Here is a 20464-nt window from a genome sequence, read left to right as displayed (position 1 = left end):
GCAGGACTATTTTTAGCCAGTTTTATGTTCTTTCAAATGTCTTCCTTCTTTTTTCCTTAAGAAAGATCTCAAAATCTTGACCACTTTGTTCTTGCTTTTCTCCATTTACAAAATTTATTTATTTATTGGTGTAATTCTTTGGCACCTCTAAGCCAAGGTTATTTCAGCCATCTTTGCTGCAGAGGATGCTGGCAGGTGTAACCTTCAGAAAGCTTCAAAAACTGACACAGAATTCAATGGCTTTCTGGTGGGTGGCCCACCTGAAAAGAGTCCGAATTTTACTACTAAATCTGAGCTTCAAGTTTTGGACACAGTGCCCTGGTTTCCTATAGCAGACTCCTGACATTTTATATTTGTAATTGGATTTAGCAGTATTTAACATTATCTGTATTTAAAGTTAATGATGCTAACTAATGGTCAGGAACTATACATGCACATTATTAGAGGAGAAGCTCATTACAGAAAGACAAAAGAAAAAAGAACACATTCTCTTCCCGCCACTTCCACCCCAATCCTTCATAAAACGGATAAGCTAAAACCTGATTTGCTAAATTACATTTATGCACAAAGAACACAGAGATAAACTTAACCAAATGAAAGTTTGAATGAAACCACCGGGAACTTTCTGTCCCTCCACTAATGATTGCTAATTACTCTGTGTACATAGCACACCATGACTCCATCAAGCATGTCACAATGCCTCTGGCATGACAATTAATTATTATGAACTGTGACACTACAGATAAGAGGTTTGGGATAATTGGAATGGAGATGAAGGCAGACTTTGGCCTCCCCGCTGAGAGCAAGGGAACAAAGAAACCTCATCCTTCAGCTCGTCTTGCTACATATTTGAAGCCTGAATCAGTTTGCTATGGCGCAAAATTGTATTCATGGCACAAAAATAATTCATTGCCAAGACTCCACTAAAACAGCACCTGACTTTTATAAACAATATAGAGATCCCTGAGAGCAGGAATCAGATGGGATTTGGTGGGGAGGGGCTGACATGGCCTTTGGAATCAGGCAGTCCCTAGGCTTAAACTCCGTTCCACATCTCTGGCCTCAGTTTCCTCATCTTTAAAGCAGGGGCTAATAGGGGTGCCTGGGTGGCTCAGTCAGTTAAGCGCCTGACTCTTGGTTTCGGCTCAGGTCGTGATCCATGATGTGGAATCGAGCCCCACATCTGGCTCTGCTCTGAGCATGGGGCCTGCTTGGGCTTCTCTCTCTCCCTCTCTCTTTGCCCCTCCCCTGCATACACCCCCACACTCTCTCTCTCGCTCACTCTCAAAATAGATAAACTTTTTTAAAAAGTTGAGATAGTATTTAAAAAAAAAAAAATGAAACGTCTGCGAAGTTAGCCAGCTGTAACTCTTTCCCGCCTACATGTGCAGTCTTAGCTGCTTTTCTTTCACGTATATGAATACAATATTTTGCATCTCTGTCAGCCCTGGTTATATATTGGTGCTGTGAAACAAGTCTACATTAAACATGACGTGGCCTAGGCGCTCGTCAGCGTAGCTTTGACTTTTCTGTTCTTCTGATTTGCCTCGCTCTCAGTTTTAGAAGAACCCCATTACACGAAGAGCCAAAAATATGTGAGTGGAAAGTAAGATGAGGAAGCCAAGTAATTCGAAAGAGCAAGAATTCCTGCATTTTTCTGCATCTCTTTCACTTTGTAATTTGGTTTAAGTCAAATGAATCAGAGCCATCAGAGGGGTCACCATGGAACCCCCAGAGAGAATCAGTTTTCTGGCTCATTAAAGAGAGAAGGAGGTTTGGGGACATGCTCAAGTGTGACTCTCATGCAGAAGATGAGGGGGACACCATGGCTACATAAGGACGGGTATCATTTAAAATAAAACAAATACCAAAGGCTTAATTCTCAACTCCAGTCTGCTCAAGTCACCGTATGGGGGTTAGTCTGTGAGGCTCGAGGAGACGCTGTGTGATACCTGCTACCCCACACATTACGGGGCCAGGGGTTGGGATGACCATAGGACCAGCTGGTCTCCTAGACATGCCCACAGCCCTGCAGACCAACGATGCACCCTCATCCTTGTTTCACAGAGGAGCAGACTGAAAGCCAGCAAGGTTGAGGGACTGGTCCGAAGCCACAGCTAATGGGGAGTGGGGCTGAGCTTTGAAAAGAAAGTGGGTGGGGCGCCTGGGTGGCTCAGTCGGTTGAGCGGCCGACTTCGGCTCAGGTCATGATCTCACCGTCCGTGAGTTCGAGCCCCGCATCAGGCTCTGTGCTGACAGCTCAGAGCCTGGAGCCTGTTTCATATTCTGTATCGCCCTCTCTCTGACCCTCCCCTGTTCATGCTCTGTCTCTCCCTGTCTCAAAAATAAATAAAATGTTAAAAAAAAAAAAAATTTTTAAAAAATTTAAAAAAAAAAGAAAAGAAAGTGGGCCCCATGGCAAATCTCTCCTGCTCTAAAGCCCTCTCTCATTACTTCACCACCTTCTCCTGACTCTCCTTTTGGGTCTTGATTGGCATATTAAAATGGGCTGAAACATGGGGCCCTTGGGTGGCTCAGTCGATGAAGCATCTGACTTCAGCTCAGGTCATGGTCTTGTAGTCCGTGAGTTCAAGCCCCGTGTCAGGCTCTGTGCTGACAGCTCAGAGACTGGAGCCTGCTTTGGATTCTGTGTCTCCCTCTCTCTCTGCCTCTCTGCCCTCACGCTCTGTCTCTGAAAAATGAATAAACATTTAAAAAATCTTGAAAAACATGGCCTGAAACATTGACTGTAAATGCAAAGTGAATGTTTTGCGAACATCTAACCTTTAGTTAAAATCTTCAAATATAAGTGCTAAGTCACAGGCAGAGTATGCACAAACCTTTGTGTTATTCAGCTTTCCCCCATTCATTTTCCACTAATTAGTGAAGGAAAAAAGTTTATTTTGCTGGAGGATGTATCTTTCTTTACCTTGACTACCCTCTACCAAAACCTGTTGTCTGGAAAATCTTAACTGAAAAGTTATTATATAGTATTAATACTACTCAGAGATAGAAGAGCAAAGGTTCATTTTCCCCACATAAATTTAGATTTTTCTGATGAAACTATCCAAAAGGGCATCTTTCTCTTTTACATTTTTTAAATCTCTAGTTCATTTTGCTTATTGAAAGGACCTAGTCTTATCTTATATATTTGTACTGAAAAACCTGTTAAAATGTTTAATCAGTTCATATTTACCTTGCCCAATTGCAGTTGGTCCTTCTACAGAAATTCAAAAGGCAATATAGTCTCAAACATGGAATTGTGTAAATTATTACATCTTTAAGTAAACTAATTTAGATACAGTGAAACTTTGAAGCATTCTCATGAGCAGACCTATCTGGTATATTGAAAATGGGCAAGTACCTAATTGTGTTGGATTGTAAATACTTATTTGCAATGGTTTACCAACAGGCTGGGAGACCAGTGTGATCAGTATTCCCAGCAGAACTTTGAAGATGACCCTCCCACAAACTGGTTCCATCTGGTTCAGTCACCCCAAGTAGTGAGAGCCTTAATCCATATCTTAGTGTATCCATCTACAGTATGGGGATATTAACTTCCATGTCTTTCTACTATACATGGCTGACCAAGTAAATTACCTACCTACCAGAACAACTTTGGTACAAGAACTGTGCTCTGGAAATCCAAGGTGTCTGTGGTTTACTTATGCTTCCTAAATGACTGAGAGCATACAGCCATCACAGAGAGAATTCACAGATTCCTGGATGAAAGTAAGAATCTTCTGGGAGGATTTTTAATTTCCCTTCAAATATCTTTGTTTTATTGTTCTTAAGGACATTCTTAAGAATGCATTCTTAAATTTCTTTCGACATTCTGTTAAGTGCCTTATATTCTTTCAAAGGGAGGAAAGTAATTTATTTTGGAGTTAAGACTTTATAATAAAGATCATCTAGTTCAACTTCCAGCAAATTCTCCAAAATCCTCCTAAGATGTTCATGGCAAGTGGACTTTTTTTTTTTTAACACACTGAGAGCCAAGGGACTTACTCTTGTCCTAGGCAACCTACTTCACTTGAATGACACAAACTAGCCAGGCTAGTAGCCAGGCTCTGCCTTTCAGGAACGTTCATCCTTTGGTCTTCATTCTCTCCTCTGGAACAACGTGAAATAAATATGAGTAATAAAGATTGTCAAGTGCCGACCATGAACCAGGTGCTTGTATCATCTCTATTCTCTAGAGCAACCTGAACAAATGGCATTATTGAAGGATGTAGAAACTGAGTCTTAGAGAGGTTAAAGTATCTTGCTCAAGGTTCCAGAGCTCAAGGTTCTAGAGCTATCCTGATCCTACATAAAATTTCCTTACCAAGAAGCCATTCCTCTTCCACATGATAGTCCCTCAGATCTTTGAAGATGGCACCTAAGTTCCCTTGAGTCTATCTTCTTCAGAAGTGATCTTTCCAGACTCCCCAGTTCCCCCTCTGGTCTAGACTTCCCTAGATTGTCCAGCTCCTTGCAGATGAGTGGCACAGAACTCAACATTCCAAATGGCTTCTCATTCTTAACTATTGCTTATTTTAACTGTTAACAAGTTGGCTTCTATAGTTGGTGATAATAGCCTGGTGGAAAAAAAATATGTAGAAACAATAGCATCAGGGAAAACACAAAGAATATTAATAAGAAAATAATTACAGCCCTCCATATTTCAAAAGCACTTGTCACTGGGGCACCCGGGTGGCTCAGTCAGTTAAGTGTCCGACTTCGGCTCAGGTCATGATCTCACAGCTCGTGGGTTCGAGCCCCACATCGGGCTCTGTGCTGACAGCTCGGAGCCCGGAACCTGCTTTGGATTCAGTGTCTCCCTCTCTCTCTGCCCCTCTCCTGCTCATGCTCTGTCTCTCTGTCTCTCAAAAATAAATGAATGTTAAAAAAAAATTTTTTTTAAAAAGATACCTCACTTGTCACAAGGAGAATAAAAAATACAATGGGAGAGGTACTGACGGCCCAAACTCTAGACCTCCTGTTTGACTCCTCTCAGTAGGAGAGACAACAGTGCTGTGTATGCCATCACCCCTCACACAGAGGTGCACGCCTCCTTAGTCTTCCCAGAAAAGCCATCCCTTCATTTATTTCACATTTACATTCCCTGGCTGTTCAGAAGATATTTTCACATCATTTGATTTCTGTTGCTGATTACTCTCTATGCCTTTTTCTCACGTAATGTTTGTGTGTGTGTGTGTGTGTGTGTGTGTGTGTGTGTGTGAATTTAAAGCAGATCATGTATAAAAATAGCATTTTTTTCTAGACTGCATCTAATATTACAAAATTCTAACAAGAGGCTTTTATAATCAATGAAAAAACAACTTGGTGATTCAAAATGACCAAGTGGAGTTTATTCCATGAATGCAAGAATGGTTTGACAGTAAGATATCCATTAATATATCTTTATATATTAATATCTGTTAATATAATTAACCACATTAATGACAAAAACCATGGGTCATATCCATGAATGCTAAAAAGATATTTGTAATTTTTAAGCCAAATGAAATAGTAAGAGTATTTCCTTAATATGAAAAAATATATAAATATATATACATATATATCTGTGTGTATGTGTGCGTGTGTGTGTGTCCACCTAAGTGGAAAAACATGAAAAGCAATCTCTTAAAAATTAGGATAACAAAGATGTCAACTACCATGACTAACATTATTTGACAGGAAGTAATATTATAATTCTTTGCAAGTTATATAATTTTTTTACCCGAAAAACCTAAGGGAATCAACAACAAAAAAAAACCCTATTATAAATAATAAGAATTCAATAAGATCTAGGTATAAAATCAATGATATAAGAACAACAATCTGTCAGAGTTATCATTGAAGAATCAACCCCATTTACAATAGCAACAGCAACAAGAAAGATAAAATGCTTAGGGGTTAAACTTAAGAATAAATGTGTGAGATTTATGCAAACCAGTTCCTTTTTTTTAATGTTTTTATTTATTTTTGCAACAGAGAGAGAGCATGAGCAGGGGAGGGCAGAGAGAGAGGGAGACAGAGAAGCAGAAGCAGGCTCCAGGCTCTGAGCTGTCAGCACAGAGCCCGATGCAGGGCTCAAACCCACAGACTGTGAGATCATGACCTGAGCCAAAGTCGGATGCTCAATCGACTAAGCCACCCAGGTGCCCCTTATGTAAACCAGTTCCTGAGCGACCCAAAAGAATACATAAACAATGGAAAAGCATACCATGTTCCTAAATAGAGAGCCACTAGGAATATAAAGATACGAACTTTCCCTTTAAAAAAATCTATAAATTTAAAGTGAGACCATTAAAAAAAAAAAAATACCAGCAGGACTGTTAAGGAAAGAATTGACAAACTGATTTTAAGGTTCATATGGAGGGGCACCTGGGTGGCTCAGTCGGTTGAGCATCCGAATTTGGCTCAGGTCATGATCTCGCAGTACGTGGGTTTGGGCCCTACATTGGGCTCTGCGCAGATAGCTCAGAGCCTAGAGCCTGCTTTGGATCCTGTGTCTCCTTCTCTCTCTGCCCCTCGCCACTCTGCTCTGTCTCTCTCTGTCTCTCTCAAAAATGAATAAACATTAAAAAAAATTTTTTTAATAAAGTTCATATGGAAAACTAAATCAGAATAGCTAGTAAAATTCTGCAGAGGAAACAGCAAAAAAGTATTAACTCTATCAGACATTAAAATGTAATGCTACCATCACTGTGTGTCAACTATTCTTTAATAAATAAATATATATTGCTACCATCATTAAACTAGAGTTGCAACTGCAGTAAAGAGATTAACAGAACAGAGTAGAAGTCAAATAGAAAAAAATGGACAAAAATTTGAGCAGTTCATGAAAAGGAAATACAAATGGCTTGTAACACGCAGAAGCAAGCTCAACCTTTAATAAAATAGAAGAAATGCAAATTAAAATAAGATATCTTTTTCTTTGACTTCTTCGTTGACAAAACCAAACATTTCTAGCTCCCATTGTTGCCGGAGGTAGGGGAAAGGAGCATTGTCATCAGAGCTCCTGAGATTGTAAACAGGTACAACCTCTGGGAAGGGCAATTTGGCAAGATGTAACAAAATTCCAAATGCACATAGAACAAGATCACTTGTAGGAATTTATCCCATGGATATACTTGCACTTGCGCAAAATTATGCATATAAAGCAATATTTGTTGCAGCATGATTTGTGACATCAATGAATTAGAAACATCCAAAATGTCCAACATTTGGGAGTTGGTTAAGTAAACACAGAATGTTCATATAATGAAATTTTAAAGTAGATGTTAAAAAGAACAACACATGTCTACATAGATAGGGAATTTTCTCCAAAATTTATCATTGAATGAAAAATATAAACTAACAAGATGCAGAACAATGTGTATCTTATGCTGCCATTTAAAAAATAGTAATATGATGAATGGATAAAGAAATTGTGGTTTATGTACACAATGGAATACTACGTGGCAATGAGAAAAAATGAAATATGGCCTTTTGTAGCAACGTGGATGGAACTGGAGAAGTGAGATAAGTCATACAGAGTAAGGCAGATACCGTATGTTTTCACTCTTATATGGATCCTGAGAAACTTAACAGAAACCCATGGGGGAGGGGAAGGAAAAAAAAAAAAAAAAAAAAGGTTAGACAAGGAGGGAGCCAAAACATAAGAGACTCTTAAAAACTGAGAACAAACTGAGGGTTGATAGGGGGTGGGAAGGAGGGGAGGGTGGGTGATGGGTATTGAGGAGGGCACCTGTTGGGATGAGCACTGGGTGTTGTATGGAAACCAATTTGACAATAAAGTTCATATTTAAAAAAAAATAGTACGGGGCGCCTGGGTGGCGCAGTCAGTTAAGCGTCCGACTTCAGCCAGGTCACGATCTCGCGGTCCGTGAGTTCGAGCCCCGCGTCAGGCTCTGGGCTGATGGCTCGGAGCCTGGAGCCTGTTTCCGATTCTGTGTCTCCCTCTCTCTCTGCCCCTCCCCCGTTCATGCTCTGTCTCTCTCTGTCCCAAAAATAAATAAAAAAAAAAAAAAAAAAAAAACGTTGAAAAAAAAAATAAAAAAAAATAGTAATATGATGGGGTGCCTGAGTGGCTCAGTCGGTTAAGTGTCCGACTTCATCTCGGGTCATGATCTTGTGCTTCGAGCCTTGCATCCGGCTCTGTGATGACAGCTCGGAGCCTGGAGCCTGCTTCTGATTCTTTGTCTCTGTCTCTCTCTGCCCCTCCCTGGCTCACACTCTGTGTCTCTCTCTCCTTCAAAAATAAATAAACATTAAAAAAACTTTTAATTAAATTTTTTTTTTAAATTAGTAATACAATGGGGCACCTAGGTGGCTCAGCTGGTTGAGTGTCTGACTCTCAGATTCAGCTCAGGTTGTGATCTCAAGGTTTGTGGGTCCAGCCCTAGGTCAGGCTCTGTGCTGGCAGCATGGGGCCTATTGGGATTTTCTCTCTCTCTCTCTCTCTCTCTCTCTCTGCCCCTTCCCTGCTCTCTCTCCCTCTCTCTCTCTCACACACACAAAACAAATAAACATTAAAAGAAAGTAATTAAAAATTAAAAACATTAAAAATCATGATATGTAGAATATCTGGATAAACACATTGGAAACATGTAACATTAGCAGTACCTAGGGAGATGAACTGGGAGCTGGAAATAATGGCAGGAGGGAGACTGCAGACCTCTTCGTGCTTTTTGAATTGTGTGCCTTATGCGTATTTTACAAAATCAGCAAAATATGTAATAATTTTTAAAGAACAAGGGTAAAGTCAAATTCACAAGTGCATTGAGAAATAGAATGGGTTTCCCTTATTTTTCACTTTATTGGAACTAGTTTTAGAAATTGCCGATTTGGCGTTTCCATAAAGAGAATTAACAAGTTCAAACAAATCAATGTCCATGTAGCTTTTTCTCATTTGAGTTTGTCAGATTTGAGATGTGCACATTTCCTGGGAACAGAAAGAAGTATTTGCTTTGACTTGCAATCTGAAATGGGTTGTTCCTTTTCAAAAGTTGATTTCATCTGACATTGTTAAACACTTGAATTGCTGTTAGGTCATCTGTAGCCTAATTAACACTAATTGATCTCCTGAATGGCAGGATTATTAATGTAGTTTAATTACTCATTAGAACCTCTGAGCTTGGCCAACATCAGAGGTTTGGGGTCCTGGATGGAAGGTGGGTATCCAGTGGGATCAGAGGCATTTCTCTTGAATTAAATGCCTGTTACCACTGCATGCCCTGACTTTTGGCTCATCTCTCAGAATCTGGCTTTTGAACGCTCTAGTTGGAAAAAAAAAAAAATGCAAACCTTGCACAAACTTTAATCTTGTGGGAAAACAAGAGGGTCACATTGTAATTGTCTGTTGCTATCATAAAGAATGTAATTGGTTTGATAACAAGAAAAAATGTTTTTCAGTGAAACACCTAAGGGAGTATGTTGTTATTCTCCTCCCCAAACCAAAAGTGTAAACCTCTCTTGTTTTTTTTAGCCTCAGTTCCTGCTCTCCGCACATCAAAAAGCAGACCTCAGCCCTTCTCCCCTTCCCCACCTTGTTTGCATGACACAATATTTTTTCTTCAATTCAGGGTAACGTTTTATTGTGTTATTTTAGATAAAAGCTTAGATCTTCAGAAAGTAAGTTCTAAAATTTTTTTTCAAGTCTAAATTCATACCTTGAATAACAAAGCAAGACTACTCTTTCTATTCTAACCACGCCTCTGTGTTGATGCTTATTTTGTATAGTAAAAGCCGGAGGAATGCGAATTTCCAAAAAACAAGAAATTGGCGTCTTGGACAGACACACCAAAAAAACGGGATTAGAGAAAACAAGGTAGGGATTGCCTGATTTCTTCTCTTTCATCACCTCAAGGAGTTTTGAGTGACTCTGCTTCCAGAAGTCAGAGGCCTCCCTGCATTTTAGGACAAACCAACCCTTCCTAGACCTTTGCTGAACAGGGTTAGAGGCAGCCAGCCCAGGAGGGGTGGTGTTGGGGGGATAAAGATGAAAGGCACATTCAGGTGAAAGGTGACTACCTTCTAGAAGATTCTGGACCCCCTCACCCTACTCCTTCTCTCTGCAGCCAGCCCAGCTGCCTTGTCCTTATACTTAAAAAGCACAATCCTGACTTCCTCTAAACCTGACTCATGTTCTTTTAGCCTATTTTCACATTAGCCTTTAAAATAGTGTCCCTAGGCTGGCCCTAGTTTCATAATATGCTTTCTGCTGTAGCAAATCTTCCGAATTAAAAATAAATGGGGTGGGTTTCTTTTTTTTTTTTTTTTTTTTTGGTTTTGTTTTAAATCCATCACTCAATTATTTAGAAAATAATGGCCACTATATTTGGCATGGCCAGAAGGCATATAGATACTGAGGTTAGTTTCTCCCTGCTCATTCCCCTGTAACCTTGACAGGAGGCACAATTCCCAGAGCTAAGCAGAGAGCTGTGGGCTGGTCAGGCGCGCAAATGGCCTAACCACTGTGTACTGTGGTTAAAGAAAATGTGTTCCAAAAGAAAGAGACCTGCAAAACTGGCTCCTCCAAGTAGGTAATGAGGGCACTTCAGGGACAATTTCAAGATGGTTTCCATAGATGACTCAATAAGTGATTCAAAAAGAAATCAATTGGAGGACATTCAAGATGTATCCTAAAGAATTATAATGGTAGTAGTCCCAGAAAGAGAATGCAGAGGGAAATAGACTGTGTAATTTCTGTGGCTGTTTCATGTAAAATTATCTTTAATTCACTTTATTTTCTTAAGAGAGAATGAGTGGGGGAGGGGCAGAGGAAGAGAGAGACTCTCAGGCAGGCCCCACACCCAGCGCAGAACCTGACTTGGGGCTCAGTATCACAACCGTGAGATCGTGACCTGAGCCAAAATCAAGAGTTGAATGCTTGACCTACTGAGCCTCCCAGGTGCCCATCTTTAAATCACTTTTGAAGTTTTCTTCCCAATTTCTGGGAAAGAATTTTTTTGAGGATTTGTGCCACTTTAAAATGAAAGGCTCAGGGCGCCTGGGTGGCTCAGTCAGTTAAGTGTCCGACTTCGGCTCAGGTCATGATCTCACGGTCCGTGAGTTCGAGCCCCACGTCGGGCTCTGTGCTGACAGCTCAGAGCCTGGAGCCTATTTCCGATTCTGTGTCTCCCTCTCTCTCTGCCCCTCCCCTGTTCATGCTCTGTCTCTCTCTGTCTCACAAATAAACATTAAAAAAAAAAATTTTTTTTTTAATTAAAAAAAAAAAAAAATGAAAGGCTCATTTGCCCCGTTACCAGTACGTTTTTGTTTCTTCTGCTATCAGAAAATAACTATCACATAATGAAAGCCAATGCTATAAATCCTCAACAGTGGGGGTCACATTTTATTCATCTAGGACAGTTCTTAGAATAGAGAAATCACTTGAAATTGAAAGCTGGCTTTATTCTGTAACTAAAACCTGATTCAGGCATAAGCCCTGTTTATTGTGACCTGGTTAACATGCCTGGGCCAGGGGCTCAGGAACAACTAAAAAGTCATGGCTTAGGGGCACCTGGGTGGCTCAGGTGGTTGAGCAACCGATTCGGATTTCAGCTCAGGTTGTGATCTTACTGTCTTGAGATCGAGCCCCGTGTCAGGCTCCACACTGGGCATGGGACCTACTTGAGATTCTCCCTCTCCCTTTCCCTCTGCCCCTCCCCTGCTCACACTGTCTCTATCTCTCTCACAAAAAATAAAATAAAAGTGTTTGCTTAGATATATCATCCAGTTGGCAGCCAGTGGACAAGTCATTTATTTCTCTACACTTCAGAAAATGGGGGCTTAATTGTGTCATCAGCTGAATGATGTGGGAAGAGTTGACTAGAGAGTAATAAAGTGGAGATTGGGACCCTCTTAAAAAACTCAATTGTTGCCTAAGAGTCATTAAAAGATGAGAATGGGACCACTTCAAAACATAAACAGCAAGAAGTAGCTCACTCTCTCTTGCCCTATTCACCAGCAACAGATATAGGTATGTGAGGCCTGATATGTGTAGGATTTGGGAGCCATTTTAAAGAAAAATAGTAAAACATTATAGCTATGAATGGCTAGGAACCCTCCTGAGGGAGAAGGAGCCTGTTCAGGGGGAGGCCTGAAGCTGAAGCTTCATTAGCTCCACCCTAAATTCACCTCTGCTGTTGTCATCGCTTTGTGAGTGTATGCATGAGATACGAGGGCCTCATTTTCATGGACAGGCATCCCTCCTTACATCTTGGAGAATGGCTTTTGCAAAATGTATCATAGAAAATAAATTTCTGAGCATCATCGATCTATGTCCATTTCCTAATAACTTCTAACCAACACAAAACATCCAGAAAAAAAAAATGCCAAGTACAGTTTCCATCAAGAAATTGTACTGCAGGCTGAGCCCTAACTGATGCTCTCCTACAAAATAAATTGGCCTGAGAAAAAGAAGCCGGACACAAAGGAGTATTTGCTGTGTGATTCATTGTATAAAGTACAGAAACACTCAGAACTAATCTACAGGGCTACAAGTCAGGGAAACAGTTATCCTCAGGGGCAGCTGGTTTAACTAGTTGTGAATATTCACCAGGCTATATACTTCAATGTAAAGATAAAACAAAAATACACTAGTAAAAGGGCACCTGGGTGGTTCAGTTGGTTAAGCATCCGACTTCAGCTCAGGCCATGATCTCACAGTCCGTGAGTTCGAGCCCCGTGTCAGGCTCTGTGCTGACAGCTCAGAGCCTGGAGCCTGCTTCGGATTCTGGGCCTCCCTCTCTCTCTGCCCCCGCTCTCAAAAATAAACAAACATTAAAAAAAAATTAAATACACTAGTAAGAATAATTTGACCTACAAAGATTTTTGTAGCACATGGGCACACAGAAGCAGAATTTTTTGCCTTCTAGATATTACCAAGCAAGTGTAAAGACTTAAAGACCAAGTAGACAGCCCCTTGTATAAATCATTTAGCCTCCTTAGTAAGAAAGTTTTCCCATCCTATATGAAATTTTGTCTCATCTTTACAGTGCCATTGCAAATATTGCCAAACTACAGGCAATGGATACCCTGAACGACACACTGGAGAAGGTGAGTCACGGGTGAGGCCCCTCACAGGATGCGCCCAGTCAGTATTTATCCACCACACCAGTCTGCATGGGTGAACGAGCACTGACCACTGAGCCTCTACCCAGCTCAGAGATCTGATGTCCTATGAGAGAATCTGCTCTCGGTCCAAGGAACACAAAGAGGTTTTGGTGAGAAAAGTTGTTTCTCCCAAATTCCTAATGTCTATTTAATAAACCTTTTCAAAGATAAGATAGAAAATGAGGCAAGCATCATGATACCAAATTGGCACAGTTTTACTCTGCCATGTTTTTGTAAAAAAGCAGCTTATGTAATAGAAATTCAGAAGTTTTTGATCTTTCTCCCCTCCATAAGGAAATATTTGATTTCAAGTGAAGGTGGGTGGTGGAGGGTTGCATGGCTAAGGGCTGGAGGAAGATTAGGCACTGGGTTTATCCAGTAAAATTTTTTTATGAAGGTGGTTGGCCATTGCCATTTTTGTTTCTATGTTTTGTATTTCTTCTAAGTACCTCCAGAAACTCAGAAAACTCTTACCAGATCGACAGGGGTTTGGTTTGGATTTACTAGTTTGTTTTTACATTTTGTAGGTGAATGAAGTGAGGGTCCTTATTCTACTTCCAGAAGGCAGATACTTGCATTTAAGCCTGTGAATAACCACTCTTTCTGCTACTTTCACATTAATTGAAGGGACAGGATTGCACAATTTATAGAAGGAAGACTAGCTATTGCCATCAAAATCAGGGATCTGGAAAAGACTGGAGCATAAACTGAGCAGCTAGGCCTCTAGGGCCCCCATTTGGTAGTGACTTCTCCACTACCAAGGTCGATTTGACCTTGACCAAATTATTTACCCTGTGCCTTAGAGAAGTCATTTGTAAAATGGAGGCAAGGAAGAGTATATACTTCACAGGGCTGTTGTGTGAAACAGAGGAGTTTCTACATATGAAGTTCTTAGAACAGTGCCTGGCACCTAGTAATCTGTTTGCACTCTGTTCTGGTTAGTAGCACTGGTTTTATGACAGCGAAATAAAAAGGTGTGTGTATGAAGTCCATGGGGTGTAATAAGGCAGATGGTACATGGCAAGATCTTTTTTTTTTTTTTTTTTTTTTTTTGTAATCTCTACACCCAACATGCAGCTCAAACTCACGATCAAGAGTCACAGGCTGTACCAACTGAGCCAACCTGGTGCCCCAGGACAAGGCATGATCTTGATTATAGGCTACAGCTACAAAGCCTTCTAAGGTGGGGGGCTTGGTTCTCCTACAAATTGATTTGAGGTGAGGTCATAAGCAACTCTTTGCCTTCCTAGCTTTAGAAGAAGGGCAGGGATGGATGGTGCCCTGCCAGGGCAACACAACCTGCCTACTTCTGCGTCTCACATTCTCTTGCACCTGCCCACTATCTGCCTCTTCCTGAGGGGCCAGAGCAGGTCCACACTTGTAAGTGGAACTGGATGGAATGGACACATTCCCCTAGAATATATGTTAACCCCAAATAAAATGTTTAAAGAGAGTGGTCAATAGAGGTTGATTATGCTATGCTAGGTTGATGATGCTATACTATATTAGGTAACAGTGCCAGAGTCTAAATTGCTTTTTATAGACATATGTGCTTATGTCTATTACAGACAAGAGTTCTTTTCTTTTCCATTAAAAATATTACTTCCTTATTTCACAGATTAAAAGAAAAATCAAGGGGCGCCTGGGTGGCTCAGTCGGTTAAGCATCTGACTCTTGGTTTCGGCTCAGGTCATGATCTCATGGTTTCGTGGGTTTGAGCCTGACATCGGGCTCTGCACTGACAGGGCAGAGCCTGCTTGGGATTCCCTCTCTCCCTCCCTCTCTGCCCCTCCCCCACTTGCAAGGTTTCTGTCTCTCTCAAAATAAATAAATAAAAGGTAAACAAAAAAGAAAACAAAAGAAAAATCAACAGTAATAACAAGTTGTATTCGTAAATCATAAGAAAACATTGAGCTGATGTGCTGGGTTTTTTTTTTTCTTTTTTTTTTTTTATTTTTTTTTTTTAATTTTTTTTTCAACGTTTATTTATTTTTGGGACAGAGAGAGACAGAGCATGAACGGGGGAGGGACAGAGAGAGAGGGAGACACAGAATCGGAAACAGGCTCCAGGCTCTGAGCCATCCGCCCAGAGCCCGACGCGGGGCTCGAACTCACGGACTGTGAGATCGTGACCTGGCTGAAGTCGGACGCTTAACCGACTGCGCCACCCAGGCGCCCCTGATGTGCTGTTTTAACAGCAACTATACCTATTTAAAAAAAAAACACCTTTAATACTTAGTTCAATGTTTACTGTCATAGGACTGTGGCTAAGACTGCACAGGTTACTGGGTAGAACAGGTCTGACACAAGACATCAAATGGGTCTCCTGCTGCCTCTGTCACTCACTAGCTATGTGTCCTTGGGAGATTTCTTCCCTTTTCTGTGCCTCAGTTTCCCCATCTGTAAATGGGAATGTGGTTCATAGTATGCGCTTCCTTGAGATCCTGTGAGAAGAAAATGAAGTTATATGCAAAGTACAGCAGAGCCAGATGCAATTAGCCCTCATAAGTGTTAGCTTCTATCCCTAAGCAGGTATCCTACAGGACATCACTCAGAATCCCAGGCAAAGGATAAGAGGCCAGCAACAAAATCAAGTCCCAAGATCCCTGTGTATGACTATCTTGAATATGGTAGTTAGAGGGACCCATGTGTTTTCTTACCACGAAGAAAAATCCTCCCTGAATCCATAGTTCAGCCTGAAGCATAATAGGATTTTATAAGAAAGGTCAACTTGGAGTGGAAAGACCAATGCCTTTTAGAAAACTAGATCTGCTGAGATCAGTGGTTGTCAGAAGCTGGGGATGAGAGGAGCAGTTGACCACAAAGGGACAGGAGGGAATTTGGGGGGTTGAGGGTTCTGTCTCTTGATTTTGGTCACAGACTATACATACTTATGGAAAGTCATGGAACTGTACACTAAAAGGGTATATTTTACTGTAGATAAGTTATACCTTAATTTTTTAATGAAAAATGCATAAACCTTATAGCCTCATATAAAAATTAGGATGTAAGGATAGGTATCTGCTGATGAATTTTCACATGCATTATGATTCCCCTCATAATATGTATTGTCATGAAGACCCAACAATACACAATTAGCCAGAAGAAACACAGTAGCAGAAATGAGGGTCATATCTTCTGCATTTTAGTAACATTCATTCATGCACTCAACTAGAAGTATGTCTAGTCTCAAGAACCCATGTTAACTCTCATACCAATGCAAGAATTTAAAAGTCTAAGACAGAAAGAGGGCAGTCCTATTCATAGGATCTCATCAACTACTGAAACACGGTAAGAAATTTCTATCCATATGTTATTCATCTCTGGATGACCCACTTTAAAATCAACCTAGGGTTTGAGATTTGGGAGATTGAAAAACAATCCCCCAAAGCTTAGAATTGTATGAATCTAAGTGGCAAGCAGCCTAAAATTTTCCTCTTCCACTATTTCCAACTCCTCCCTGCACACAGACCTCTCTCCCACTACTTTTTTCCTTCCCTCCCTACCTCTCCAGTCAGCCCTTCCTGCCTCTTCCAGCCCTACATGATGAGAGAATTCATATTGCCTGGTGACAGGTCATACAACATGATATTCCTGCAGAAAAGGGGTTTTGCTTTTTTTGGTTTTCTTTTGTTTTTTTTGTTTTTTATTTTTTTTAATATATGAAATTTATTGTCAAATTTGTTTCCATACAACACCCAGTGATCATCCCAAAAGATGCCCTCCTCAGTGCCCATCACCTACACTTCCCTCCCTCCCACCCCCCCATCAACCCTCAGTTTGTTCTCAGTTTTCAAGTCTCTTATGCTTTGGCTCTCTCCCACTATAACCTCTTTTTTTTTTTTTCCTTCCCCTCCCCCATGGGTTTCTGTCAAGTTTTTCAGGATCCACATAAGAGTGAAAACATATGGTATCTGTCTTTCTCTGTATGGCTTATTTCACTTAGCATCACACTCTCCAGTTCCATCCACGTTGCTACAAAAGGCCATATCTCATTCTTTCGCATTGCCACGTAGTACTCCATTGTGTATTTAAACCACAATTTCTTTATCCATTCATCAGTTGATGGACATTTAGGCTCTTTCCATAATTTAGCTATTGTTGAAAGTGCTGCTATAAACATTGGGGTACAAGTGCCCCTATGCATCAGCACTCCTGTATCCCTTGGGTAAATTCCTAGCAGTGCTACTGCTGGGTCATAGGGTAGATTTTTAATTTTTTGAGGAACCTCCACACTGTTTTCCAGAGTGGCTATACCAGTTTGCATTCCCACCAACAGTGCAAGAGGGTTCCCGTTTCTCCACATCCTCTCCAGCATCTATAGTCTCCTGATTTTAGCTACTCTGACTGGCGTGAGGTGGTATCTGAGTGTGGTTTTGATTCGTGAAAAGGGGTTTTGTAACCCCAAAAGCTCTCTAAACTAAAAATCTGGGAGAACCGGTCTCAGACCAAGTTCCATCAACTCCTTAAAGGCTGTTTGAACTTTTAGAAGTCATGTAGCTCCTCTGAGATTTATGGTTGCTCATTTAATCTTTTTTTTTTTTAAGGCAAGGAATGAGAGAGAATGATACTGCCAAATATAATTCTTTAGACAGTTATGGAAGTTAAATTTGGCAATAGTTGTGAAGCTTCTCTGGACATGAAAGTATCCAGTTAAAGCATGAGTAACAAGGTTGGGTTATGGTGTGGAGGGGGATGGAATGTTGAAACCTAGTTAAAGTTGGGGCCACTTTTCAAGTTGCCAGATGTGTCACCACTGCCAAAGTTAGTGAGATGTATGTGAAATGGGATCCTGGGGGAGTGGAAACTATCAAAGGCATCTGCAAATCTAAAAAGGTTTCTCCTGTTCTGTAGATTAACATCGCTGTAGGAGTATCCTTGAATTTCATTGACTGGAGCTGAATGTTTTGTTTTAAGCATTTTGCTTAACGGGGTGTGGAAATCAAAGTGCCAACATTCAAGTTGGAAGTTAACACCCTGGAAAGATGAATGGAAGAGCTCCAGTCTGCTAACACTACCTAACTTCAGGCTCTAAAACAAAACCTGCCGCTGATTTTCTTGCATCTAGAATTTCTCTCCTAGCTCCAGTCATGAAGATTTTTATCATACTTCTTTTGTGTTTTCTCTGAAACTAAAACTATAGGTTCTGAGGTCACAACTACCCAAGATGAAGGTAAATTCTCAATGGAGTAGTTTCTATTGATCTGCTTTTCAAGTTCAGTGTGTTGTCCCTTCTATGATGGAGTCACAGCAAGGCAAATCCTTTTACATATACTGGCCTTAAATTCTTTCTCTTCTGGGGCTACCCTGGATTCTCTTATCCTAATAAATCTGGCAAGAAACACCTTTCTCTTTAGAAACCCTATCTTTTTTAAAAAACTAAGATGAAAATTCCAAAGCTTCCCCAAAGTTCAGATGCCAGCCTGAAAGACAGCTGGTTGTAGGTTGTACTCTGGAAAGATATTCCTACTTATTTCTAGTTCCAGTTTGAAAATAAAATCTTCCTATTGCCCTTGATACAAAATTTACAGGAAAAAAATTAGGGCGTTTGGAACTTGACCATTTTATTTACAGTCTGATCAGTTCTGATGGAAGACTCTTTATAGACTCTCCACTGACAACCCCCAAGTCCTTCTACATTAAGGTGTTCCTGTTCCTGATTAAGGGAGTGGGGCGTAGGAGAGAACTTGATTCTCTTGTTGTATATTCAAGAGTTGCTATACAGTCTTGCTACTCCCCCAAACCTGTACATCTGTAATTTAATAATTATGGGCAACTTCCCTAAGCCTATGGTCTTTGCCAGAATTATTTCCACTTCCTTCTCAATCCTGTCAATTTTTTCCCCCTAAACTTTCCCAGATCAGTTCCCAGATGGCCAATAGACCCCAGGGACAGTCTCCCATTCATTCTGATCTGCAACAAGCCCCTCCTAAAAAGCAGTTGAGCGGAACTTTTAGGATCTATCTCCGTTAAATGCCTTAGTTAAAATGTAACCCCTAACCCTTGTGCATTACTGGTGGAAACGTTAAATGGTACAGCCACCATAAAAAAACAATATGGCAGTTCCTCAAAAAATTAAACATACAATTATCACATGATCCAGCAATTCCACTTGTGGGATATACCCCAAATAATTAAAAGCAGGGATTTGAATAGATGTTTGTACACCAGTGTTTATAGCAGCGTTATTCATGATAGTTAAAAGGTGGAAGCAACCCAAATGTCTATTATCCTATGGGCCTATCCAAATGAAAAGATAAACAAATTGTGGGTACATACACAGTCAGTGGGATATTATTCAGTCTTAAAAAGGAAAGGGATTCTGACACATATCACAACAGGGGTAACCCTTGAAGACATTATGCTAAATGAAATAAGCCAGACACAAAAGGACAAATATACTGCCTGAGTCCACTTCTCTGCGACACCTGAAGTAGTCAGAATTCATAGAGACAGAAGGTAGAATGGTGGTTGCTGGAGGCTGGCAGTGGGGAGGAGGGAGTGAGGAGTTCTTGTCTAAAGGATACAGAGCTTCAGTTTGATGTGATGAAGAAGTTCTGAAGATGAATGGTAGGGATGGTTGCACAGCCGTGCAAATGTATCCGATGCCACTGAAGTGTACACTTAAAAATGGCTGAAATAGTAAATTTTGTTCTGCATAGTTTACCACAATTTTTTAAGTGATGAGAAAAAAAAAAATGCAACCTCTAAAGTATGGAGATAAGCCTGAAGATGATCAGGTAACGAGTTAGTGCCGCCAGTCCCCTCCTGTCCCACCCCCACAGGGGTCACTCTCATGCCTGCAGAGCAACAGTCAACTCTGGGGCTTCATCTCCTCAGTCTCGACTTGCCATCTTGCCCTGTCTCACCTTGGTTACTTGCCCACATTTCTGTTAGGTAAGAATTAACTTGTTTCCTTTCTCACCCCTTCACCTTATGTTTGACTTTAAGTACCTTGCCAAATTGTTGTCCTACCTGTAATCTCTTGAATGTGGTTGATCTGTTTTAGTCAACACTAAACACACCCAGTACTTCCAGTAGTTATCTGGAAGAAAACTACTAACGTTGGTGGCCTCTGAAGTTTCCTTTTGGTTCTAATGTTGAAAGAAAAACAAAACAAAACACTCTGCCCTGACCACACTATAAAATGCCTGTCATGTGGCCCAATGATAATTGATCTGACAAAAAAAAAAAGTCACTGGCTCTTTTTTGGGATTCTAAAGCAACATTTATGACCAATATCTCAATTATGTGTCTTCCTTCCTGCTGGAATGCCAGCAGAGATCATCCTTGGGTTTAATTATTATATTACTTCTGTCTGCTCATTGTAAAATGAAAATTTTAGAAAAATACT

General features: G+C 40.6%; 1 protein-coding gene across 4 annotated transcripts in view; it reads left to right on the top strand.

Moving 5' to 3' along the window:
• The window catches only part of DAPL1 (death associated protein like 1), a 49730-nt gene that overhangs the window by 842 nt on the left and 28424 nt on the right, over nt 1-20464 (top strand). For 2 of the 4 annotated variants that reach the window (XM_019457128.2, XM_019457135.2), the window contains exons 2-3: nt 9733-9820; nt 12993-13053. In XM_019457128.2, the coding sequence (XP_019312673.1) occupies nt 9733-9820; nt 12993-13053 (149 nt within the window). Of the gene's footprint in view, nt 1-9732; nt 9821-12992; nt 13054-17964; nt 18028-18253; nt 18329-20464 lie in introns of those variants that run through there. The other 2 variants (XM_053908526.1, XM_053908530.1) reach the window with 2 other exon arrangements.

This window comes from Panthera pardus, unplaced genomic scaffold, assembly GCF_024362965.1.
Source record: "Panthera pardus isolate Hobbes unplaced genomic scaffold, ASM2436296v1 HiC_scaffold_10, whole genome shotgun sequence".
NCBI lineage: Eukaryota > Metazoa > Chordata > Mammalia > Carnivora > Felidae > Panthera > Panthera pardus.
Note: the sequence above shows the minus strand (reverse complement) of the source record. Positions and strands in the feature narration are given on the sequence as shown.